Source organism: Fringilla coelebs (assembly GCF_963513975.1).
Source record: "Fringilla coelebs genome assembly, chromosome: Z".
Lineage (NCBI taxonomy): Eukaryota > Metazoa > Chordata > Aves > Passeriformes > Fringillidae > Fringilla > Fringilla coelebs.
This window is the reverse complement of record NC_140031.1, coordinates 71,078,302-71,102,295: the sequence shown is the minus strand read 5'-3', so window position 1 is coordinate 71,102,295 and position 23,994 is coordinate 71,078,302. Positions and strand designations below refer to the sequence as shown.

General features: G+C 40.1%; 1 protein-coding gene across 1 annotated transcript in view; it reads right to left on the bottom strand.

The window, feature by feature from the left end:
• YTHDC2 (YTH N6-methyladenosine RNA binding protein C2) overlaps positions 1 to 13,794 on the bottom strand; it is a 28,351-nt gene extending 14,557 nt beyond the window's left edge. The window contains exons 1-12 of the mRNA XM_084225330.1: positions 13,734 to 13,794; positions 12,997 to 13,087; positions 12,428 to 12,621; positions 10,642 to 10,841; positions 9,873 to 10,039; positions 7,303 to 7,405; positions 5,924 to 6,080; positions 3,645 to 3,752; positions 2,391 to 2,539; positions 1,860 to 1,995; positions 1,371 to 1,497; positions 242 to 307 (exon numbers count right to left, since the gene is read on the bottom strand). Of these exons, the coding sequence (XP_084081456.1) occupies positions 242 to 307; positions 1,371 to 1,497; positions 1,860 to 1,995; positions 2,391 to 2,539; positions 3,645 to 3,752; positions 5,924 to 6,080; positions 7,303 to 7,405; positions 9,873 to 10,039; positions 10,642 to 10,841; positions 12,428 to 12,621; positions 12,997 to 13,087; positions 13,734 to 13,782 (1,547 nt within the window). The 5' untranslated portion in view covers positions 13,783 to 13,794. The remainder of the gene's footprint in view (positions 1 to 241; positions 308 to 1,370; positions 1,498 to 1,859; positions 1,996 to 2,390; positions 2,540 to 3,644; positions 3,753 to 5,923; positions 6,081 to 7,302; positions 7,406 to 9,872; positions 10,040 to 10,641; positions 10,842 to 12,427; positions 12,622 to 12,996; positions 13,088 to 13,733) is intronic.
• Between the last annotated feature and the right edge of the window lie 10,200 nt (positions 13,795 to 23,994).

Here is a 23,994-nt window from a genome sequence, read left to right as displayed (position 1 = left end):
AAATAAAATGATACATAGTACAGAATTTGCAAGTTGTGCAAACATAAACAATATGATACCGAGTACAAACTTTTTTGTTGTTTTTGAAATATTTCTATTCTTAAAAAAAATAAAGGTATTGCTATTCAGTCCAGATTTTACAGCATGAAAAGGTAAAACCTGTTCTGATTAAAAGAACACAAACCTCAAACTTCCCCTTACTATCCTATGCAACTCCTTCTGCAAAACAGTTACAGCTTACCTGTAGGATTCCAACAGATCAACAACCTCTGTCTGTCCAAAGCGCCTAGCCCAGTCCACAGCCATCCTGAAAGAGTTGTGCAAGTATTTTTATTCGATTTTTCACTTAAAAAAATGAATATGAATAGCACATCAGGCGAGGCAATTGACACCAGACTTTTGTACCCATTTCCATATTGTTATCAGTACCGTTATTGCTGGATCTGCAGCTTCCCAGTTTAAAGTGCTTGAATAGGTGTTAACAGCTATCTGAGTTTTAGATAACTACAGTTCTTTACCACAGAAAACAGTTTTACACAGGAGTACCGGCAAACATGCAGAAGGAAATGAGGAGGAAGAACGTGCCATTCAAACATGCAGAAGGAAATGAGGAGGAAGAACGTGCCATTCCCTTAAAAAGCCCCCAACAAAGTGCAGAGATCAGGCCTGCCTGTTTGCAGTAGCCTTTAAATCATCTCAAAAAGTCACACCCCAGGCATTTTGCATAAAAATGCAGGAAAACATTCGACTACTTCCTCTCTTTCAGAAGCTGTCCTCCTCACATTTCAGAAGCTGTCCTCCTCACAGGGCATGCAGTTCATCGTTTTACCTTTACACTGCATTCTTTCCCAAGTTTTTCAAACATTAGCACCAAATATCAGACCCCTGAAATTCTAATTATTATCATTCCGTACTACAATTATTTACTGTACTTCTGTATTTATATGAAGACATATTTCATGACCACCAAACTTGAGTTTTTACAGATTCACAAATATTTTTACATGCTGCAATAGATTTAGAAACATCACAGAAAGATCTTCTGATATATGTAACTCCATGAAAATAAGAATTGCCAAACATTTTGGTCCAATTCAGTATATAACAGGTGTTCTGCTAACCAGCGTCTTCAACAGACTACTAAAACAAAGTTTATAGTTCATAATAAAGACCATGTAATTAAGAATTCAATTTAGAACTTACAGAAAACAATGTGATTAACAGGAGTTAGAAACTGTTTAGGCTGTAAAATCTATAGTTCTTACAGCAGAGTGATAAGTTAGCAAATTAATTTAGATGTTAAAGAATTTTCTCTCTCCTATACTGACAAATAAATCTATCTTTTGGTTTCTCTGTTTTGTTTTTTTTACCAGCCATTAGATGACTTGCAGTGGATACTTGCTCCCATACTGATCAACTGTTCTACTTGACTCAAAAAGCCTCTCCCTGAAGAAATCATCAGAGCAGTCGCACCAGTTTCACTGTGCCTATAATCAACTAAGAAATTAAAAAAAAAAAAAAAAAAAAAAATCAGCAAACCCAACAGAAATGTTATTTCTTTATCTAAATATAGTAAAAATATTGCTTTCAAATTCCAGCCCAAAGAGAATTTGTTTCCTCACTTTATCTCTGCAGTCAGTTCATGTGAATTCCAGAGTTTTAGAAACACACTTCTGCCAATTCTTCAAAACAACAACAATTAACTAAACAATTCATTAATTCTGCTAGCCCTATCCATTTTTTCAGTAGGCATCAGAATGCAAAGGTAACAACATCTGAAACTGGAGATAAAGGTAGCCATAAAAATCTAAGTAAATTTTAGGTTGCTTTTTTCTTATGTAATAACACAAGAAACTTACCACTGACATTTTCAGTTAAAATAAGATTTAACACCTGAGCAAACGAATCAATATCTTTATGCAACCAGATGTCAGAAAGACAGGAATCCATTTCTTTTACTATCCATGGTTCAAGGCAATTCACATCTTTTTCAGTCTGAAGATAAAAAACAATATTGAATGATTAATCTCTTCCAAGAGTTATCTTTATTCTCATACATTACTCACAAAGAATTTGAATGGTTGTTTTTCCCAGCAGCAGCCAGAAATCCAGCACTCAGGTATCAGTTAATGCACTGATTTTGTCATATCCAAGTACAAACACAATGGCAGTTGAGGCAGTCGATTTGATCTGAGGAAAAGCTGTGTACAACAACCGTAACTGAAGAGCACACAACTGCTCAGCTAGAGCAGTTAATCCTAATAAGGTAATCTTTAACATATATTAATATCCTGAAAGATTCTACAGAACTATCTTTAGAAAACAGAATTTAAATGGCTAGTAATACAACACAAATATAAACATCTCTTCCAACAAAAGAAAAAACTTACCAGTTGATTAAATACTGTGTCACCACCCTCATCCAACCATTTGTACTCCTCATTTGCCCTTGGAACCGATTTTTGTCTCCGAGATGTCAGTTTGTTAGAATTTTCTTGAGCTGAACACCACTCAGCAAGAGTGCTCTTCTGTTTCTCTTCTAGAATGCAAAGTATTCCCCAAGAAAGTTTTAGAGTCATCCTTATTATCCCTTGTTTTCTACTTTAAAAGATAGTTATAGCAGGTTGAAGTTTTACCTATTCAACCTCTTTTATTTAATCTAGAATGCTACTACCAGTGCAACATAAATGACATGTTTAAGGGTGCCCAAAGTGCACCACTGCAAACAAGGGGCTATAAGAACAAGGCAAAACCTACCATTTTGGTGTTTAACCCCCCCAAGCCTCCATTATTCCAAACTACTGCATTCAACAATCTTCTTTAAGTAAGCACTTTCCACACACACTCAGCCCAGATCTTTTTCCAGAAATTGAATGCTGAAGTGCTACAGTTCCTGAATGTAACAACTTATTTTTGCACACAAGAAACAGTAGAAAACACCAGTGTCCTAATGGAACTTTTCTGTCCCCAGTTATTAGACCTGAGCACTTTGATAAATATCCAGTTAGGATTGTATGTTATACATAGCTTTGGGGTTCGCATTTTAAAAAAATTTTTTCTTTAAATAATCACTTGGATCATAACTTTCAGTTGCCAGGAAAATTTCTGAAGCAGTATCTACTTAAACAACTGAAACCCAATTATGTTTAGCTCAAGAGTGTTAACACTCACAAAAAGTACACCCTAAAAAATACATCCATGCCTGAAGGAAGCAGTGAAAAATGTTACTAAAGGGAACAACTTGTGCATTTTGTGCAAGATGTACAAAATCCTGCTTGCTTTAATAGCTACACTTTAATTTACACCCGAAGGTACAGAGCATCCTATGCTTCTTTAGTATTCATGTGGGCAGAGTCCCCAGTTACATGTAACTCTAAGCCATAATAATTAGAAAAAATGTTATATTTATCAACTGAAAGGAAAAAGAATGCAACCACTGAATCAAAGTGATTTTTTTTTCTTCAATTGCATAAACTATTTTAATAATGTAAATACTGAGAGCTTAAAGATGTTTGCTGCCATCTAATCACATTTCATTTAATCTCCTGACAGTGGAATTTTAACAGAAAATAATCCTGTCAATTATTTGTTCAATCAATGAATGATTCTCATTGGTAACCCTTACAATTAAGAAGTCCACCAACCTTGCTGCTTCTCTTTTTTGTACTTCACCATCTCTTTGTTTGTATACCCAGTGCTTCGTAAAATGTCCTCCAGAAACATCTCTTTAACTTCAAAAGGTCTCCCTTGGACTAAAAGTATAAAAAATCCATATAAGATTATATATTCACTAGCTTTACTTACAGCATTTATTTTATTTAAAAATTATCTTCACTGGAGTTTATTTTTCTCAAAATTATACAAAACAAAACATTTCCAATGTAAAATGCTACTTTGTTTCTTATCAACCTTTTCAATTTTGTCAAGTGTTATAGCAAGAAATGTTCATAGGATTGACAGTTATTAGCCATAATTTTTTTTAAATGAGAAAAAGAAAACAGCCATTTTTGTTTAGGCTTACAAACAAGAACTTACCATGTAAGCCGACCACCTGGATTAAAAATGCAATTAATTAATAAGCAGTTAATACAGCTTTTTGCAAGGTTCCACATGGAGACAGTACATCCTTGTACTGAACTACTTTCTTTTCATGAGAAGTATGTGAGAAGACAGACCTATCTCCATGTCATCAACTAAGCAAAGCTGAACTTTCTTTAGTGAGTACTTCCTGACACATGAGACAACCCAGGAGCCTTTACCTTCTAATAATTTATCCTGATTTCTTTTTCAACATGACTATTTTCTAGACCTTATCTGTGGACATTAAAGGATGTTTTTTGCATGAAGAATTAAAATCTCTACATTTTCATTTCTTGTCCCTTAAGCTGACTTTAGATCCCTCAGGATTTTCCTTCAGGAAGAACAATCCACAATTCACATACTTTTAGAAGCTGTCACAGAGGAAGTCTTCCAACACTGATCATAAACTCTGTGCACTACAGCAATCCACAACTACAAAATGTTGGTTTCTGTGGTCAGGATTTTGTCAGCCATGTTGCTGAAGGAGAATCAAACCTTTTTCACTACATTAACAGAAACAGCAGCTTCTTTTAATTTTTTAATTCTCAAAAAAAAAAAAAAAAAAAAAAAAAAAAAAAAAAAAAAAAAAAGGAAGAAAATCCATATTTTCAATTGCTATTGGCCTGTTACATAACCAGGATAAGCACTGTGGTAAACTGGAGAGATTGCCATCAGAATTTCCAACACAAATATACCAATCTGAAAGAACAAGAAGCTGCAAAAAGAGTAAACTGGAAAGCCACGCAACAATCACAAGTGATTGTTGTGTGGCTTTCCAGTGTTGGCAAAAAAATACTCAGAGAACATGAAATCATGTGTAATTTCCAGATTCCTGTCTTCAACAAGTTGCAAGCCTTATTTTACTAGGCAGAAATTCAAAACTGGAAACCAGAAAGAAACACTTCCATCTGCAAAAAAAGGGAAAAAGAGGTTTCCTTCTCTCAAGCATTTGCTAAAATAAACCAGTACGTAATCACACCCATTTCCTAAAACTGCTGAGATTTTTTTAAAAAAGGCTGACAGGTAGAGAGTCCACCTGACTGTCAAATAAAGCATTTCTCTTAAAAGCTTCTTTTCAAAACACATTAAACTTGGACATTAGTATTGAAAAATTAAGAAAACTGCAAGGTGCCAGAGGAGGTTGTCAATGCAGAAAACCTGCAAGCAAGGAGGATGGGGAAAAAAAATCCCAAACCCACAAAAACCCCCCATCTCCCACGCATTTATATTTTGCCTCTACTAAAGATCAGTCAAATGAAATTAAAACAGCAATAATGGTAACTTTTCTTTGCATTTGAATGTAATCTAACTGCAGGTAACTGAGTCAACATAAACTAAGAGAATCTGGATGCCTTTTCTGAATATTTACCTAGATGAATGGCCACTAATTTTCTTTAAATCAAAGAATCGTGTGATTCAAGCATGAAACCCAAGCTGCTTAAGCCTGTATTTCTGAACTGACTAGTACAGTTATCTGTGTTTTATCCAGTAACCAGTAACAACCCTCCTGAGGCCTGAAGAATAAGAATCTACAGGAGAGTACTAATATATGCCACACTCATGTAGCTCCTAAGTCCAGCATCAGCATGAAGACAGCACTTCAATAACCTTTTCCTACTTCTTCAATTAATAGTGGAGGGGGGCAGGACACACCTGCATTTACAGAACTCCCAGTGACTAAAACACTTCATTCTGTATTAGGAAAATCGTTAAGAAACAAGAAACCTGACTAGACAAAGAACAAGGATTCCTGTAACTCTCAATGTATTCATCAGTGCAAAATAATTTGCTACAGTTTAGTAAGATCTCTGAGTCAGATTTAAGAGTTAAGATAAATACTTACTATGTATTACTGGGCAGCTTCCAAAATACCTAATAAAGAGATTTGCATCTAGAGCAGCACTAGAAATAATTAGTTTTAAATTATTCTGGTTTTGCAGCACATCTCTCAGTTTTATTAGCAAGAAGTCGCTGAACCTATCCCTCTCATGTACCTCATCCTGTAACAAAAAGAAAAAAGGAGAGATAAAAAACCTCACATGTTCAAGATAGCAACTTCTGACAAAAACAACTCAAAAAAAAAATGTATTTGATGGCCTATTACAAAGGCCTTAAAATGTGTATGTCTAGTTTAAGTAATAGGGTTTTTTTTAAAAAATGAGGTTTTTTAATGCTATCCATAAGCAAAAAAAAAAACTTCAATAAGTTTTTTTCAGAGCTTCAAAGTTTTTATCAGAGTGCACTGCAATGCTGAAGCTCTACACACCTTAATTTCAGAGGGCAAAGTGAGTATCTCAAACACCTCTAATTTTGTATTTGAAGCCAATTTCAAGAAAATGCCACAAACCGCAAATCCTGCAAATCTTACTTTAATAAATTCTCACTTCACCACTGATGAGCATTTAAAGAAATGTGTGACACCACAAAATCAGGAAGACAAACTGCTTAGACAAGTCGTACACAAAGCCTATAAATTAAGGCACATAACCGATTAATCACCTTTGTCATTCTTCTGTTTTGTTTTGTATTATGAACAAATGAAACAAGGGCTCAAATACAAGGTTTGTAGGCTGACATCAAGAATGTATAGATCATTCTCATGCTTTTTTTATGCTTTGATAAACAGGTAGGCACCTAAACTTGCCATGATTTCTTTTAATCTTCAGTACTTAAATCTTGCCATAAGCATTCTAGTTCCCTTTCCTTATTAAATTTCACAACAGGAATACTAACATAATCATAAATGAACACACTTGAATAAATTGCTAGCAATTGGCCTCCACATTATTTTGAAAACTGTGGACAAACAAATGTACTGAAAACCTGGTATTGCTAAAACAAATACATGATAACAGAAATTCTGACACGATCACATTGAACCACATCAATGTAAGTCTCCCTAAGGATTTTCTGAGGAACAGGGCAAGTTCAGAAAAATTTACACTTCTATCCTCCTCAACTCCTCCTGATTCCACAACTAATCATTGACATGAAAATAAAATATTTTTACAGGAAAAAAACACAAACACACAGAAAAACACCAAAATCCACAAAACATGCATGCTACTCTAAGGACTCAGGAAGTCTTTAAAGTTGATTCAGATTCTACCAAACAAAACCACCTGAAGTGCTCAGCAAATTTAATTTTAAAAAAATGAGGACCTCATTTTCTAAAGCAATACGTATTGTTCCACCCCACATGAAAGACCACAGGATGCTCACCACAATAACATGGGTCACAGTGGAGAGGGTGCTGTCTCCTGCCATCAGCGTGCGAAGGAGCATGTCATTAGTGCAGAATGTCACCAGTGTCTTTGGAGAAACCCTATGGAACACAGCACAGAGACAACTCAGGGGCTTTGCACCATTTAAAGGCAGCTAGCTTTCCATGGATCAAAAATTAAAGCAGCTGCTGACAGGAAGAGGAATTACAGTTCTCTCCCCAAAAGATTCATGCACACCACTTGTTTTTAAACTATGCCTTTTCCCCGACATTTCCAAACAATCTGTAGTGCTTGTGCCCCAAAACTCTGGACAACAGATGAAGTGAAAAAATAAGATTCAAATTTAATAAATAAGGAAGTAAAAGAGAACTATGAAGAAACTCTGGATGTCATTTAATTTACTAGAAAATTCCATGTGGAAAACCAGGTTTCAATTCCTCAGCATATGCTTGGATAGCCTTTGCAATTTGACAACATGTGGTGGGATGAGCCTGGCTGGATGCCAGGTGCCTACCCAAGCTACTCTTTCTTCTCCATGGGTAGCGGAGAGGAAACACAAGGAAAGACTCACAGGGTCAAGGAGAATGTGAGTCTATCTCATGGACAGTTCTCCATGAGCTTCTCCAATATGAGTTCTTCCCATGGGCTGCAGTTCTCCATGAACTGCTGCAGCAGAGGTCCCTTTCCACGGAGTGCAATGCTTCAGGAACAGTTTGCTCCAGTGTGGGACCCCCCACAGGGTCACAATCCTGACAGCAAACCTCCTTCTGTGTGGGCTCCTTCCACGGGGCCCCAGGTCCTGCCAGGAGCCTGTCTCAGCATGGACTTCTCAGAGGATCACAGCCTCCTTCAAGCACCCCTGCCCCAACAGAGTCCTGCACAGGGGGATCCCTGCTGCACCACGGACCTCCATGGGCTGCACGGGCACAGCCGCCTCACCATGGGCTGCACTTGGAGAACCTCCTCGCCTCCTGCACTGACCTTCCTGTCTGCAGAGCTGCTTCTCTCACATGCTCTCACTGCTCTTCTTGAACTGCTGCCTCTGTTGTGCAGGTTTTCCTCCCCCCGTTCCCCACTGCCCCAGAGGCACTACCACCATCACAGATGGGCTCAGCCTCAGCCAGAGGCAGGTCTATCTTGGCTGGCACTGGCTCTGTCAGACACGGGAGAGGCTTCTGGCACCTTCTCACAGAAGCCACCCCACAGCTCCCAAAGCCTTGCCTTGAAGACACAATACATTACAGCTGACTAAATCACAAAGTAATCTGCTGATCCTCTCGCTTTTCAGGAGGTCAAAATACTGAAATGTTACAATCCTATAGCTGGGGCAGAGTTAGCTGTCCCAGTAAAAACAGCAATTGTCACTACTTCCTCCGGTACTGCCATCCTAAAGGAGCTGAAAAGTTAATTTAGGAACTTAGTACCTTACTGTACTCTACAGCTCTTCTCTGGAGGCAGTAAAGAAAACTTTAAAAATTATACTACTGTGTTACTATAAACACCTCTAAACATTTCCACTCCAGATTTTTTTTTTGTCCACAGCTCAAAATATTGTTATCTCCCCCTTCTAATGTTTCTCTGGAGTACATGTATTGATTCCTCTCGAGATGGATTTTCTGCACTGTTTCCAGTAATTCTTCCATTTTGATCTGACTTTGCTCTTCTTCTGCCAGCATAGTACTTCCACATACTAATCATCCAGCTTATTTGTGACACATCTTCACCAGCTCTTCTAACCTCTTAATAGCCTTGAGAGCTTTCATACACACATTTGAATTCTTATTGTGGCTTTGTTATTCAAGCGCATTCATTTTCATCAGCAATGTGTTATCTTTGTTCACTCAAGCAATACAACCTTATGCCATCTTCTGGTCACTCATATCCCGGCCGCTGGCCCTTCCCTGAAATTTCATTTGTATGCAGTACAAAGATGTAAAAGCCCCACACAATCCATTCATGCTCTGCTTTACAGACAAATTCATCAAGCCATATTGAAATCTCTACTTTTACATTACTTCATGTTTTAAACACAAAAGCTGAAGCAGAGTAAATTTAGCCCAAACTAGACTCGTAAATAATGCTCAGCTTCATCAGTCACTTTCCAAATTTGTTGTTTTCCCTTTTATGACTCGTATCAATTCACACTACATAACATTTGTTACAGCATGCTGATCTTCACACCTACCTTCAAAGCTTGAAGAACTTTTGGATCCACACATGTTAAAAGTAGAGAGGGGAAAAAAAAAATAGAAAGTGTAGACTTGATCTGAAAATCAGACAAGGACTTTACATGCATACACTCCGCAGAAAAAATCAATAGCACTTGAAATTCAGTTCTACAAGACAACCTATTGCATGAAACTGCAAAACACAGAAAGAAAGCCATCCTTTTTACTCTTAAGAGTGAAATTATTTACTCTTAATAATCTTAAAAGTATTCCTTACCTGCAATAACATATCCCACCTATAATTTGTGGGGCTGCATCCCAAACATACTGCAGTTTAAATGTACACAAGATTCACAATACCAACACAAGATTAACTTACACTTACAAATACCATTAGTACCTGCTTTCTAAACGGATCTGGTAACCAATTGTCTGGCCAATCTTCTCTCTCCGTTCTGCTGCCACTCTTTCAGCCACAGCAACAGCTGCTAAACGTCTTGGCTGAGTACAAAACACACGACAGGGGGTTCCATTCTTGTAGCAATCATCAAGGATAAATTGAGGGATCTGTAAAGAAGTGGTTCAAATTTACTCTTTGAGAAAGCCACAGCTTTGTTAGCACAGGGAAACAATTTAACTGCATCTCAGTACTACACATTGCAAAAGACTTTTCATTAGGATTATCACTGCAAGCATACCGGAATTCGTGGAAAATAAATTTCTAAGTATAACCTATTTAGGTTTTTTTTTAAAGAAAAAACTTGCAGCATCTCTCTCCTGCTTCAGAGAAATCTCAAAAAGAAGCCCTGTGGATAATCTCTCATTTTAACACAAAAAATCTATTACCATGGGTACTAAGAACAGAACTAGACTTAGAAGAAAAAGGGCTATACAAACATTACAGTTACTTTCCCTTCAATATTTTGCATTATTTTAAGGAAAAAATTTTATCTGAAAGAAAACTGTGAGGAAAAATTTATGCTTTTAGTACCTATCCACTGGCTTAGTGTTTCAAAAGCAAGAAAGTGAATTGGAACACAAGATTTTCAATCATATAGGAAAAGAAAAGCCTTAAAATAGCATAAAAATATCCCATATCACAAATGTTACACAACCAGCATTAACTTAGTATAAATACTGTTATATTTTTATTTCATTGAGAAACATACTTGTGTAGTTTTTCCTGATCCAGTCTCTCCTATAATCAAAACAATTTTATTTTCCTTTATTATTTGGACAATTTCTTCCTGTTTTTCAAGAACTGGCAGTGACTGCCTGAAGGAATCAAACTCTGATTCTCCTCTTTTCACTGGGACCTGGGGGATACCATCATTAAGTCGACCACTTGTCTTGTTTACTTCTTTGTTTTCTGTGAAGAGAAGTTAAAAATTTATTTATACAGATACAGAGTAAGGTCACTAAAACACTGCTCAAAAATTGTGCTTAAAAATTAGGTTGCTGACTTTTTATGCATCCCTGTGGGTAAAATGACAAACCCATCACAATTTAGCCATCATATTTATAGCAATATGTTCTCCTGTGGTACTTGAAATAGGTATTTTTCAAAACAGGTATTACTTTCATAGGTATTTTGAACAAAACCAGACTCTCCCAGAGCACTGCTCCAAGTCAAAAAAGACTACAAAGAGCAAAAGGAGAAAGAGAAACTAAACCAGAGAAAACCAGCCTGGTGTATTTGGTGGCCTTTTTATCTGCACCCACATTTCACACCTGCAGTTCTCCCTAGAAATACACACTTACAGAGTTAAATTTTTAAGCTATTCCATGAATTTGCCTGAAATCAGACTAATACAAGCATGCTGCATCAAGAGTTCTGGACCCCACACAGCAGTGTGATGTATAAGAAAGCAGTGCATAAGTAGCCCACAAACGTGCACATCTTCTGAGGGAACTGCTTCAAATCATTGCAAGTGCTACTCTGTAATTCCCTGATAATTATTTTCCAGAAGAATGAAAAGCTTTCTGTAGACTCAATTATACACATGATAACTGTGATTAATGGATTCACATACTAAATTTCAAACCCTGCTGTACCAAGACAAACACAGACTAAGAGATCAGGAGAACTAAAAATACATTCTTGAGAAGCAGATAAAGACAAATATTAGACTGTTCATTAACTATCCTTTACATTGCTAAGACATTGCATTTCAGTATTTCTATTACAGCTTCCCTCTGTTCATTAAACAATCCAATTAAACAAATGAAACAATTGGAAAAAAAAGCAAAGGAAGCACTAAAAGAACACATACCATATATCAGAAACATGCAATTAAACAAGTGTCTTCTGTTCACTACAACCATCTCTGCATACAGAAACACAGTGTAACTCCAAAGCAAGAATCTAGAAGAAACCCATACTTAAAAAAAAAACCAAAACAAAAAAACCAACAATCCAATTTTATCAGAAGTTTGTCTTTCAGTGAACTCTTCTGTATTCAAGAAATCAAAAAGTCTGGTAAATAGTCTCTTAAGGACCAAATCTATTTTGTGGAGATGAAAAAATAAAAACTAAACTTCTTGATTTATCAAGGACATTAATTTCTATAGGCAGAATAGACAACCTCATTTTCTCATAAGGGTGTTCTTATGGCATTGTGGTAACACTGACTCTTCAATCCCACCTAAGAGTACTTGTATGAAGCCACATTTCACAAATGTGCTTCCAAAAAGATTTGGCTGGAACTGGCTCAAAGATTCTAAATTAACACAGCACAAGGTAGATATCACAATGTGCATGATATGACTTCCCAAGTTCCTCACAACACCAGTTATAAAAGATCTTAAAAGGAAAATTCATGTGTTTGTTTAAAGGTGTCTGTTAGGACATGAGAGGGGACAGAACAGAAAAGTTTGTTTTGTCATTGGGTTGCAGGTGGGTTTTTCGAGTGGTGTTTATGGACAAGCCCACATCAGAAGACACACAGAACATACCAGATTCAACAGCACAGGCATGTCCTCTCTCTGTCCTTGGCAGGAGTTCTGTGCGTTCCTTATTTGTGACAGGAAAGCTCTGAATTAGACTCCGAACGGCGTGCTTCGTACGGAGAGCCAAGTCACAAGTCATGACTGCTTGTGCCTCTGATACATCCTTCTTCCTTACAGTCAGGTATCGATTGGCTCCTTTTCTGTGAGGGGTTAAAAGAAAACATATTTTAGGAGTAAGGAGCCTACTCTGGACTAACTTTTATCTGTCAAGGTATGAGACTCTATGCAAAATCTTTGAAAAAAACCAGACCTCACAGTGAAGCTTTTAAAATGGAGCCATTAAATCCACAAAGTGGACTTAAGTGGAAGTGAAAAAACAAGCTGTCCCAAGTTTTTCCTAGCATACATACAGCAATGAACAAAGATACTTATTTTTGTGTCCACTTTTACACTTTTTTCTCTAATACTATTCCTTTCAACACAGTAGGGTATGTTGAAAACGTCAGTCAGGTTATCATTAGTCATGAAATTCCATTGGTCTGCACCTAAAAACCAAAAATTGTACCCCAACTCACCCTTTGCTTTTAGATACCAGTCCAAGAGACTGACAGAGCCGGTGAACGAATGCTCTTTCACTACTAGTGAAACTAGAAGGAAATTCCATCTCTAGAATGATAAATAATAATAAAAAAACAGTAATAATGAAAAAACAGTAACAATGCAACAGGCAGTACTCTTGACATATTACCTCAATGCTACAGAACCACAGAATTGGTAGGATTGGAAGGGAGACCACCCAGTGCAACATCCCTGCCAAGACAGAGTCACCCGGAACAGGTGACAGAGGAACACATCCAGGGTTTGGGATGTCTCCAGAGGGAGAAACTCAACGCTTTCCCTGGGCAGCAGCTCCAGTGCTCTGCCACCCTCCATGGAAAGAAGTATTCCCTCATGTTGAGGTGGAACTTCTTGTGTTTTATGGCCATTGCTCCTTGTCAAAATGTCTGTACTGCCTTCCTGTCACTCATCTTGAAGACATTTATATGCATTAATGAGATACCCTCTCAGTCTCCGCTAGGCTAAACACCTCTCCTCAAAAGAGATCATCCAGTCATCTCATTTCATCTCATCGGTCTCTGCTGGACCCTCTCCAGCAGCTCCCTATCTCCGTTCTGGGACGCCCAGAGCTGGACACAGCTGCCCAGCTGTGCCTCACCAGGGCCGGGCACAAGGGCAGGATCCCCGCCCTGACCCACTGCCAGCGCCTTCACAACACCCGCAGGCTGCCCCCGGGCCGGTCTGTGCCGCGCACCCGCCTCGTCGCCGCTCCGGAACCGCTCCAGGGCGAGCTGCACCGCCATTTCCACCTCCTCGTCCACGCCGACCTCCCGGAGGGCCTCGGCCCGGGCGCGCACCGCGGCGGCCGCAACCGAGCCCCCCGTGGCCCCACCGGGCTGCCGCCGCGGGACCCGCCTGTGTCGCGACATGGCCCCCTGTCACGACCCCCACACGTCCCCGACACCGACACGGATGGGGGACCGCAGCTCCTCGGCCCGGGGGGCAACGCTGGCGGCGGGGCGGGGCTTGCGTGGAGTCACCCGCCGCGGGAATGGCCCCGAACGGAAGGAAATTGGCGCCTTTCCCGCCGACACTGGGGAGGCGTGCTCATCTACCGAGGTACGGCTGTCACCAAAAAGGGACACCGGTCCCCTGTCTGGTCATAAATTTAATTGCATGGTATTAAACGTAGGCGTGGCGAGGGTCATCTCGGCCCTCAGCTTCCTCACTCTGTAAAGTGTTACTTGCCCTAGATTTTGGAGCGTCTTTTCCTGCTGTCCTTTGCACGCTGAGGACACGAGGTAGAAACTAAACCCAAACCTCTTGGGCATGACACAGGGCTCGGATTGAAGGCTGCTGCTTTGGAAACGTCGTTTGGTCAAAAGGAGAGTACTTGGAAGAAGAAAAAGTACTCCTCCTCAGTTGTGAACTGAAGTGTGGAATTAAATAAATAGGAAATAAACACTCACTGTCTGATATAGCTGGCTGAAAAATAGCGGTGGTGTAGCTCTTACGCCACTTCTACCAAAGCGTTTACAAGGCTCACTTCAGCATAATTCTGCACTGAGAGGTCACACTGGAACAGAACAATTGATCTGTTCTAAGGTTTTAAAATTTTTTCAGTACAGGTATCTGCCTATGTCTCCTCAACCAAAGTACATAATGCTAGTTCCCCATTGCTGATCCTGTGACATTCAGTACTGCCACATCACAGTTAAGGAAAATTAAACACTTCAACTGGATGAAATGAGCATTCCTCTTATCATCCTTGGTATCAACAGTAAAAAATGAGAGCTCATAACTAATTTGAAAGAGTCACATCAGAAATCTTATTTATGAACCCAGATCTCTTAACAGTTTCTGCCTTTTAACAGCATCATCTTGCCTTCCAACAGACAAAAATCCCCATGACTCCAAAAAATGATTCCTCTGACTCAATTCCGCTCTCAGTTTGCAATCCTGTAAATACAATAGCACACAGAGATAACTAACTCTTGGGTTAGGTCTCACCTCTGTGGCTAAGAGTGGCGTAAAGCCTGAGTGCATCCTGCATAACAAATTCCTTAAGACATGCTTTCTTCTCTCACTGCTTTTTTGACTCTCCAATGCTATTAGAAGGGATGAAAAAATCTGAGAGTGTAGTCAGACATGCACTGCCTGCTGCAGCCCTGCTAAATACTGAGTTGCAGTCTACACTCAGCATATGAATGAGCAAAGAATTGTTCTTACCCAAGCTCTTAGACATGGAGGTTTTGTTCTGTATATGTACTCTCTTAATAAAAATTACTAGCTGTGGACTTTCATATTAGAAATAACAACCTGTAGTATTTAAAAATTCTGTTTTTATTATTGGCCTCAAAAATACCTTCAGGCTAATGTTTACTCAAAACAAATAACCCCTGAAATAAGAATTATTTCCTTCTATTAACATATGTCCAAACACCATGTATTTTTTATTAGAAGAATTAAGAGGCAGCGCAGTTTTATGCAAAAATACATCTGCATGTTTAAATACAATTAGGTATTCTTATTTTACCCTCCCTATAGGCACTTTTGCTGACTTCTTTTCAGTTTGCAGAACATTTTCTCTCTTGTAAACACTCTTATGTTCCACAAAAGCTGCCAATCCTAAGAGAAAAAGAACTGCAAAAGTATTTGGTGAAACACTATTATCTATTATGTACTGTGTTAGATTGTGTCAGATTTTACTGCAAAACAGTAAGTCTTTCTAACTATTTTTTTTGGGGGGGGATTTTTTAATGATTTTAAGTGTTATAAGACTTATTAGCTGTTGAAACATGATGCAAGGTTCACTGGTGAGCCAATTCTTCAAGTTAATGAAAGAACACAAGATTTATTTCTCTTTTCAGTTCCTTGATTACAAAAAAAAAAAAAAAAGGGGAAAAAAAAAGGGAATTCTAGTATGTAAAGGTTTTTTAAGCATCATAGTAAATTTGTAACCAGACACCTGTTGGCTGCTGTGATCATTAATGATCCCAGCAAGTACGTTATGTATTTATACACATTTAGGGCAGTAAGACTGATGTCAAATGATATTGAGAGATATTTGTTTAATAAATTAACTGCAGTGAAAATGGGCATGTCTTGCTTTCCTGCCCTCTACTGTATACACTGACACATTGATAGTTCCCCAGACCTTTGGCTGCTGATGCGGGTGATTGCCTCTGCCCCATTTCTGTAACCTCTCCTCTCATCTACTGACACATCATTTCTTACTTATCTGTCTTTTCCACTTCCCTTACTCACTTCAGGTTTTATTTATTTTTGAGACATCAAGGAAAAGCCTTTTGATCAGTCTGTCCTTGTAAAACAATCTCTCTCAGGTCCTCACTTGCCACAGTCCAGAGCTTGGGCTTTGTCTCTACAAATCCAATTCCTGCATCGCTGTTGAACTTCCAGGGGAAAACTGCAACCCTTCAGGGGAGCTCAAGGCATCCGTAGAGTTCAGCATTGAATCCAGAATGAAGGCTGGGAAGAGCATGATTCCCAACAGGGTGCCCCAGTTCTTCCCACAGCTTTCTCCACTACTCCTCACTCCTAAATTGAGAAACTCTAGTTTCCAGGGCGAGCAAATGACAGAGGACAGGAGGGAGAGTGGTGATTCTGTGCCAACAGATCTTTCTGTGTCTACATGTTATAAAGACAGCATGAAAACTGCAGGGATCCCATGTTTTGTGAGCTTGGGAGTAGACTGAAGGCAGAAGGATTTCATACCTGTGATTCATGTGCTTGTGTCTTTGCTGAAACTGGAACTGAGTGGAACCATGTGCTCTCTATGGAGATTAATTTATCCAGAATGTAATTTCCTGTTAGAATACTGTTTCAATGAAATATTTTGACAAAAATAATACCTATGTTGCAGAAATTTTCTGGAGCACAGAACACGTTTAACTATTGCAGTCATCAGTACCATGCAGAAAAAAGTTTTGAGGTTACCTCATAGTCACAGCCTACAAAAAGACCATTTATCTTAACATGAGCCCCCACTTTTTTTGACCAAAGTAGTATTTTGTTAACAGAGATATAGCTTCAAATAACATACTTTGACAAAAAATAGTGAGAATATTAAATATCTTTGTTTACATGTATATACAAGAAATGAGGAAATGAACTTCTAAACTTTCTGTATCAAAATGTGGATCCTTATGTAAGATCACAGAGTAGGAACCTGTTTGAGTAGGAGAGCAGTTTAGGATATTTTTGGAGAAAGGGGCAAACCTGTTCTCATTTCTATTCATCATCATCATCACAAAAAAGTACACTTTTCAGAACAGCTTTACAAGGTGGCTGAGCATTTATAAAGGTGAAAAATGAGTAGGAAGCTTTTCAAAAGAGGCATTAATATTCTATCTAAAAATTCATATTCTTTCTAAAGTATTTTTAATCCTAGATAAATATCTTGGTTTTGCAGATCACTCTTGGGAGCAGGAGTAGAAAAATCAGAAAAATCAGTCTCACAAAAAAAAAAAAATTTCTTTGGAATGTACTGTTTTAAGAGTTTTCAAAGAGCTCAACTTGCTGAGAGTCCACAGTAAAGGCTGCAAAAGAGTTGTATTTCTAGATGGAGCTTGAAATCATAGGTCTGTGATGAGAAGTGGATCTAAACAAAGTAATGTGAAGAAGGTAATGCAGTGCCTTCAGACACAAGATTTTGATCAGAATTTAACTTAGTAATTTCCTAGCTAAAACCATTATTCTGTTAGCAGCAGATGCAGTTTGCTGTACACAATAATGTTTTAAATAACATTAATTTGAACTCACATTATATGTCTGTTACTTGAAATTTTTTTATGGTGAAGATCAGAAAACAAAGATGGTATTTATCTGAAGCCAACTGAAACACAGGATAATCTCTCCTTTGACACCAGCAGGCATTACTTTTCATCATGGTATACATCAAAACCTTCAGTCTGGATTTCTAAGCAGTAGCAGCAATTAGAATAGCTAACTCTCCCGTCTATCTTACAGCAACATCAAAAATATGCATTTTGTAAGTTACGTCATAGAAAATAAAGTATGTTTTAAATTTCACTTCCCTAATGGAAAAAAAAAAAGTAAGTTTGGATAGGAAATAACTTCTACTTAGCCCTTATATTACCTGGGCATGGTTTGCATAGGTTAGGCACAGTTTAGATCTAAGCATACCCACATTTAGTAGCTTAGTATACATGTGCAAAGTCATGTTATGTGAATGCCTGGTGCCCAAGCCAGCTCCACCCTGGTCCCATGTCCCCCGGGAGGTGTCTGATACCCTGGGCTGACCTGGTTACAATGGCTGGGTGGTCCTGGCTACCAGGCCCTGCTGTGCCTTCCCAGGCAGCCCCTGCAACCTCTGGCTCCCCAGCCCCTGGAGATTTTGACTGTAGTATTGATACAACAAGCCATGGATTGGGATCTGACCTGAGCTGCAGAGGATCCAGTGATTAGAAATTATAAGTTAAATTGTATTATAAATTCCCCACCATGCTAGTTACAAATTGTACTATGTTGACTCTGTTTTTAGAAATCCTGTGTCATTCTTATAATAAATTCTACTTCAATCATAACATCCTGTTAAGAAAACAAGTTTTAATTGTACCTATGGTTTAGTGCCATCCTCACTCTGCCACTATTCCCAGGAGAACCTATCTGTGTTGGGTGACAGTGTCATTCAGATTACACTGACAGGTCTATTAACCAAGAACCTCATGGAGCAACAGGGAGCTTTTCAGCAAGTGTGTGAAAAGGGTTGGATGTAGTATTTAGGAAATTGAAAGGGATGGTATTCTGGGTACTTGGACTCTGGATGCTGAGAAAGTTCTGCATTGTACACCCTGCCTACCTTGCTCAAAGGAATATTACTAAATTAAAACTTCCTGCTTGCAAATTAAGTTACTGTTTGTTTTGTTGGTGGGTTTTGAAAGAGGCTAATTGAAAAATGCTGTGGCTGAATGTTATCTAGAAGAAAGCTTTTCTCTTTTTTTGGTCAGTTGATTTTGGTCATTTGGCAGCTTTTTATGGAATGACATAAGCAGTTTTCTACTGCAAAACCATTTATAGTTAAATTTGGAGAGGTTTACAGTGCTTTTCTTTTTCTATTGTTCAACATCTAATTTTAGGTAGACTTGACTTTTAGAGATCACATGAACCTAAGTGTTCTGTTGATTTGGTGAAAGAAGTCCAGCATGTCTGGAAATCAGGTGTCTCCTGCCCATCTTTCAGAGATGTCAGATTTTGGGTATATAAATGTTAGAGATTAAGTGCAGCTAGTAGTGCTACAGTGTTGTTATTAACTTTTGCATTGACTGTCTGGTATATGCTTATTTGAATTTAGAAATCAGGGCATTTTGGAAAATTTGTATTGTACAATATAAATTATATTGAAAAACTTAAGATTCATTTAACTTGCATAAGAAGACAAACAAATACCCAGCAGATTGACAGTTAAAACCCACAGTCTTAAACAGAAAACATACAAACTTTTTAAGTATTTCTTCTGAGAAATAGCAAGCTACTCGCAGCAGTACAGAACTCTCACTCCTTGCCCTCCTTCCTTGTTCTCTCTTCACAAATTTCTAGGCACCACATACGCCTCACACCAGGGACACTTCAGGCAGAATTGTACTTTCTGCTACACAGCATAGTTTGTGTTTTAAATGTGGGGGGTTCGCCATCTGAAATTGGCTGTAGGACTGAACTGCCACATAATTCACAGCAGGCACAGGAATGTGGCGAACTGCAGCTTAGGGTATTGCTTTCCAACTGATGTGATGCATCTCTTTAAAAAACTAGATGGGCATCACGATATAAACCAGAAAGCACAGCTGGTTTTACAGTCTTGCATGCCATACCACAGCTAGGATATCAGCTGTTCCTATCAGCAAGGAGGAACTGGTATGGGTGATTTGTTAACAAGGAAAGTCAGAAACCACAGCACCAGGTTTTCTTGGGACTGGTGCAAATGCAAAAAAAGATAATTGTAGCTGATCCCCTTAAGGAGAAGATAGGAGGAAAAATTCAATTCAACCAACTCGAAAATTGTTCACAATGAGCAAGGAGAAGATAAGGAATAGGTGAATTTCTGACCCACAAAGAAAGCTATTGTGTGAAGTGTGCATTTAAGATGAGAACGAAAAGATAAAGTGTTATCTAGATTAGACGAGAAGTGGGAGATTAGTTTAAAAATGGTGAAAACTGCTGAACTGTGAGGCTAGGCAGATAGCATCAGGATGGAGAGAGATTGTTCTTGGAGATTGTCATTGCTGTATTTTGGATCCAATCTTGCTCCATTGATACTGGTGGCCTCGTCAGGAAACAGTTTTCTCTGCAAAGAATCACAGAATCAAAGAATATCACAAGAAGAAAGGGATGCATACAAGTACATCGAGTCCAATTCCCTGTGGTTAAGAATTTTCATTCTTATTAAAAGCAGTGCATGCTATACTTGCAGAATGTGTGCAAGGATTCGTGTGTGTGGTATTGAACAGCTTGTCTATGGGATCTGGCTGAAGAAAATGGTTTTGTGACATCACATCTCAGTCCTCAGTGTAAAAAAACAGCTGCTGTTCACACATGAACAACAAACATCCTGCCTTGGACTGAAAAAGCATATGCTAAGACTAAGAGTCAGACCACTGTAGGTCAGGAGATGGAAAATCTGAAAGATAGCTGCAATATACTCTGGTTTAAGTGCCTTGAAAGCGTATGGAAGTGTGTCCTGGTTTAGGGCAAATTTGGGAGAAAACCTGCAAAAGGGGTTCCCTCCAGAAAGCAAACCCACATGGGCCCTCCCCCCAACTGGTTCGGGAAGGATTCCTTGGAGAGTAGTTGAAAGAACCTGTTTCATTAACAGGCCAAGCACCCCCAGCACACAAAATGAGCAATAGCGGATGACAAAACTCAGTCACTGCTCTGAAGAGATGACAGATTCAGGAAGTCTCTCCGGTGGGTGGTCGCTCTGTGATCAGTCCCCCCGGCGCTGGGAAAGGCTGCAGAGGAGCCCCAGCAGGCTGCAGAGTACAGAGTACGATGTTTCCTCGGTGTTTCCTCGGTGTTTCCCAGGGCCCCGGTCTGGAGCAGGTTCGAACGGTTCCAGGAAAAGGGAAAGAAAAACAGTCCAGGGAAAACTCGGACTGCCTCAGGGAGCTAAACTAACTCACTAACTAAAAAGCAAAAGAGTGTGGTGTTCTGTCCCATCCGTGCCAAAAACAACAACAGTGTTCCAGCAGACTGTGGGGGAGTGAGTAGATCTTGATAACAAAACTCTGCGCTTCTTCCCCCTGCCTTCACTCTCAGCCAGTCTTGAAGGCACAGAATTTAATATCCATCGTAAACAGAACAGACAACTGGGGATACAAGCATCATGACATCACCCTAGGACAGCTCCATACTACACTGCCATCCAGGAAGAACTAATGTGAGCAACGTTATTTGGAAATCTACAGAGACCGAGACAATATGAGAGTGAGTGTATTCATGCTTACACTTGCAAGTAGTTTTAGTTAATAAAATGCCAGAGGAACTCTTTACCTTGTAATCAAGATATGATAAATATTAACAATTAGAACTGTTGCCATCAGTTAATGTATTTTAAAGGCACTGTGCAATAACTGTGATAACTTTGCTGGATTTATATATTCATTAATCCCTCTCAGCAACAAGGAAGATCAAGATGTTTGGTGGCATGAACTGGATATCTTCAAAGACTTAATTAATAGGAAAAGAATAATACCTGGTGCTATGAGGGCAACATATATCCTTAATAACAAGGTCTTTTTTTTTTTTTTTCAAACACAGAAATAGGTTAGGAAAATATTAGTTTGCCAAATTAATCAAGTGATGTGATGGAGTAAGAAACATAATGTGTTATGTAAACTGAAATGCTCTTCTAGACTGTTTCAGAATACCCGTTTCTAGGCAGAGCTGAAACAGATTGGTGCTGGTGCTGTAACACTTTTTTTCACAGGAATAAGAATTAAAAACACTGAATAAAACTTAATTAGATATTGAGAAGGGTGGCAAAGATACTAAAGGCACGATTTTGTTTTTTTCATCTGGCCACATGATGACTGCAAAGAAAACTACTTTTCTTTAAATGAAAAGGAGACCAACAGATAGGGAAGGGTATAGGCCACAAACATGTTCAGGAACAGAAAAACGAATTGTTGACTTCAGTGGAAGGGAACTGGATGAGTCAAGAGGGGCTGGTGCCCTGCACCTCAGAATGCTTTTACGTGACCAGTACACCCTAAAACAGCCTGGAGTGCAAACGTAGGGCTACAGAAAACGCTGGGGTTCTTTGGCTTCCACAGACCGGCCAAAGGGGCAGCCAAAGCAGCACCCCCGGAGCAGGGAGCCGGCCCGGCCCAGCCCAAGGAGAACAAGCGACCCCCGCGGCTGATTCGGGTCGCCCCGCACTCGGCGGCCCCCGGCAGAGACGGCAGCCGGCCCCGGGCTGGCGACGCCGGTCTCTCGCTCCCGGTGGGTCCCACTGTGATCCCGGCGCCGGACGATGCCGTGCGCCGGCGGGGGCTCTGAGCCTCAGCCGCCCTGTCCCCGCTCCGAGCCCCAGCGGGGTCCCGGCCCCGGGTGTCCCTCCGCGGGCCGTGGGTGCAGGGCCGGCAGAGCCCCCGCCCCGGCTTTGTGCTGCCGCTCGCACTTTGCAGGCGCGGCGGGACTGGGAATCCCGGGCGCCTGAGGCAGCCTCGCCTCCTCCTCCTCCTCCTCCTCCTCCTCCTTACCCACCTCCTCCTCCTCCTCCTCCAGAGCGGGGCGCATGATGGCGGCAGCCGCTGTAGCGGAGGTGAACAGCACGGGCAGCAGCAGCACCGATACCTCCAGCACAGGCGAGGAGGAGAGGATGAGGCGCCTCTTCCAGACCTGCGACGGCGATGGGGATGGCTTTATCAGCAGGTAGCGACAGCGGGAGGCGGCTCTTTGCTGATAGGGAGCCGTCCCGTCCTTCCCCTCGCTCCGCGTTCCCCGGCGCTCAACTTGTGGGCGAGTTGGAGCAGTGGTGGGAGCTCGGCGGCTCCCGCCCCGCTGCCGCCCGCACCGGAGCCAGGGGCTCCAGCGGGGCCTCGGCACCGAGAGCTTCCCGGGGTAGCGGGCGAACACTGTCCGCAGCACTTCCACGTTCGCCTGGGCTCAAAGGTGATGCCTCCGATCCAGGATTTTATCACCTCGTGCCCTGGGCAGGTGGTTTTTGCAAGCAAACACACAAAAAGCCCGTCGTGGGTAATCTAAGAGAAAACTCATATTGTTCTCCCGGATCCTATGATTTTGTTTGGTCAGTACGGTTTAATCAATATTCTTGTTACACAGTTTGGTTTAAATTCCTCTGCTGGTCCTCAGAGAGTTTGAGGAGTGTCACGCAGGCTGATGGGCTGTGGTGGGGAAGGGTGAGCTTGTACATTTGCAGTAGAAACTTGGAATTAAGCCATAGTGGAATGTTTATGTGTCTGGAAGCGCTGGCAGTGTGCTTTGGTCAGGAGTTGGTTTTGTGGCAATGGTATTTCTGAGTTCTCACGCCATAATTTAAAAAAATACTGAACTTCAAAAGGCGGGGTTTGCCAGAGGTTGTGGAAACTTGCATTTTCATAGTAAAACTTATGCTATTGCCTGCAATTAGTACGTGCCTCTAGAGAACTGGGACAGTGAGGGAATTTCTTAAGTCTGCCATTTAACTTGTAACCTAAGAATATGACCCCAAAGAAAGGCTAAGTAAACTTGGATCCCCACTGCCATCTCTTTGGAGCCAGAAAGTTGTTGAAAATCTGTAACAACTGGCAGTCACTTTAAAAATAAAGTTCAAGGGTCGTGATATTTTTTATCTAAACAGCTCCCTGAACACTCTTTTTTTCCCCTCAGTCTAATGATTATTTTGACAGTTGTGGTTTTGAAATATAAACTTTGAAAATGTGTACTTTCTAACCAGTGAGCTAAGACTGCTTCTCTTTCCATTTGTTTATGGTCTTCATGGAATTTATTCTGATATCTGAAAATTCGCAATATTC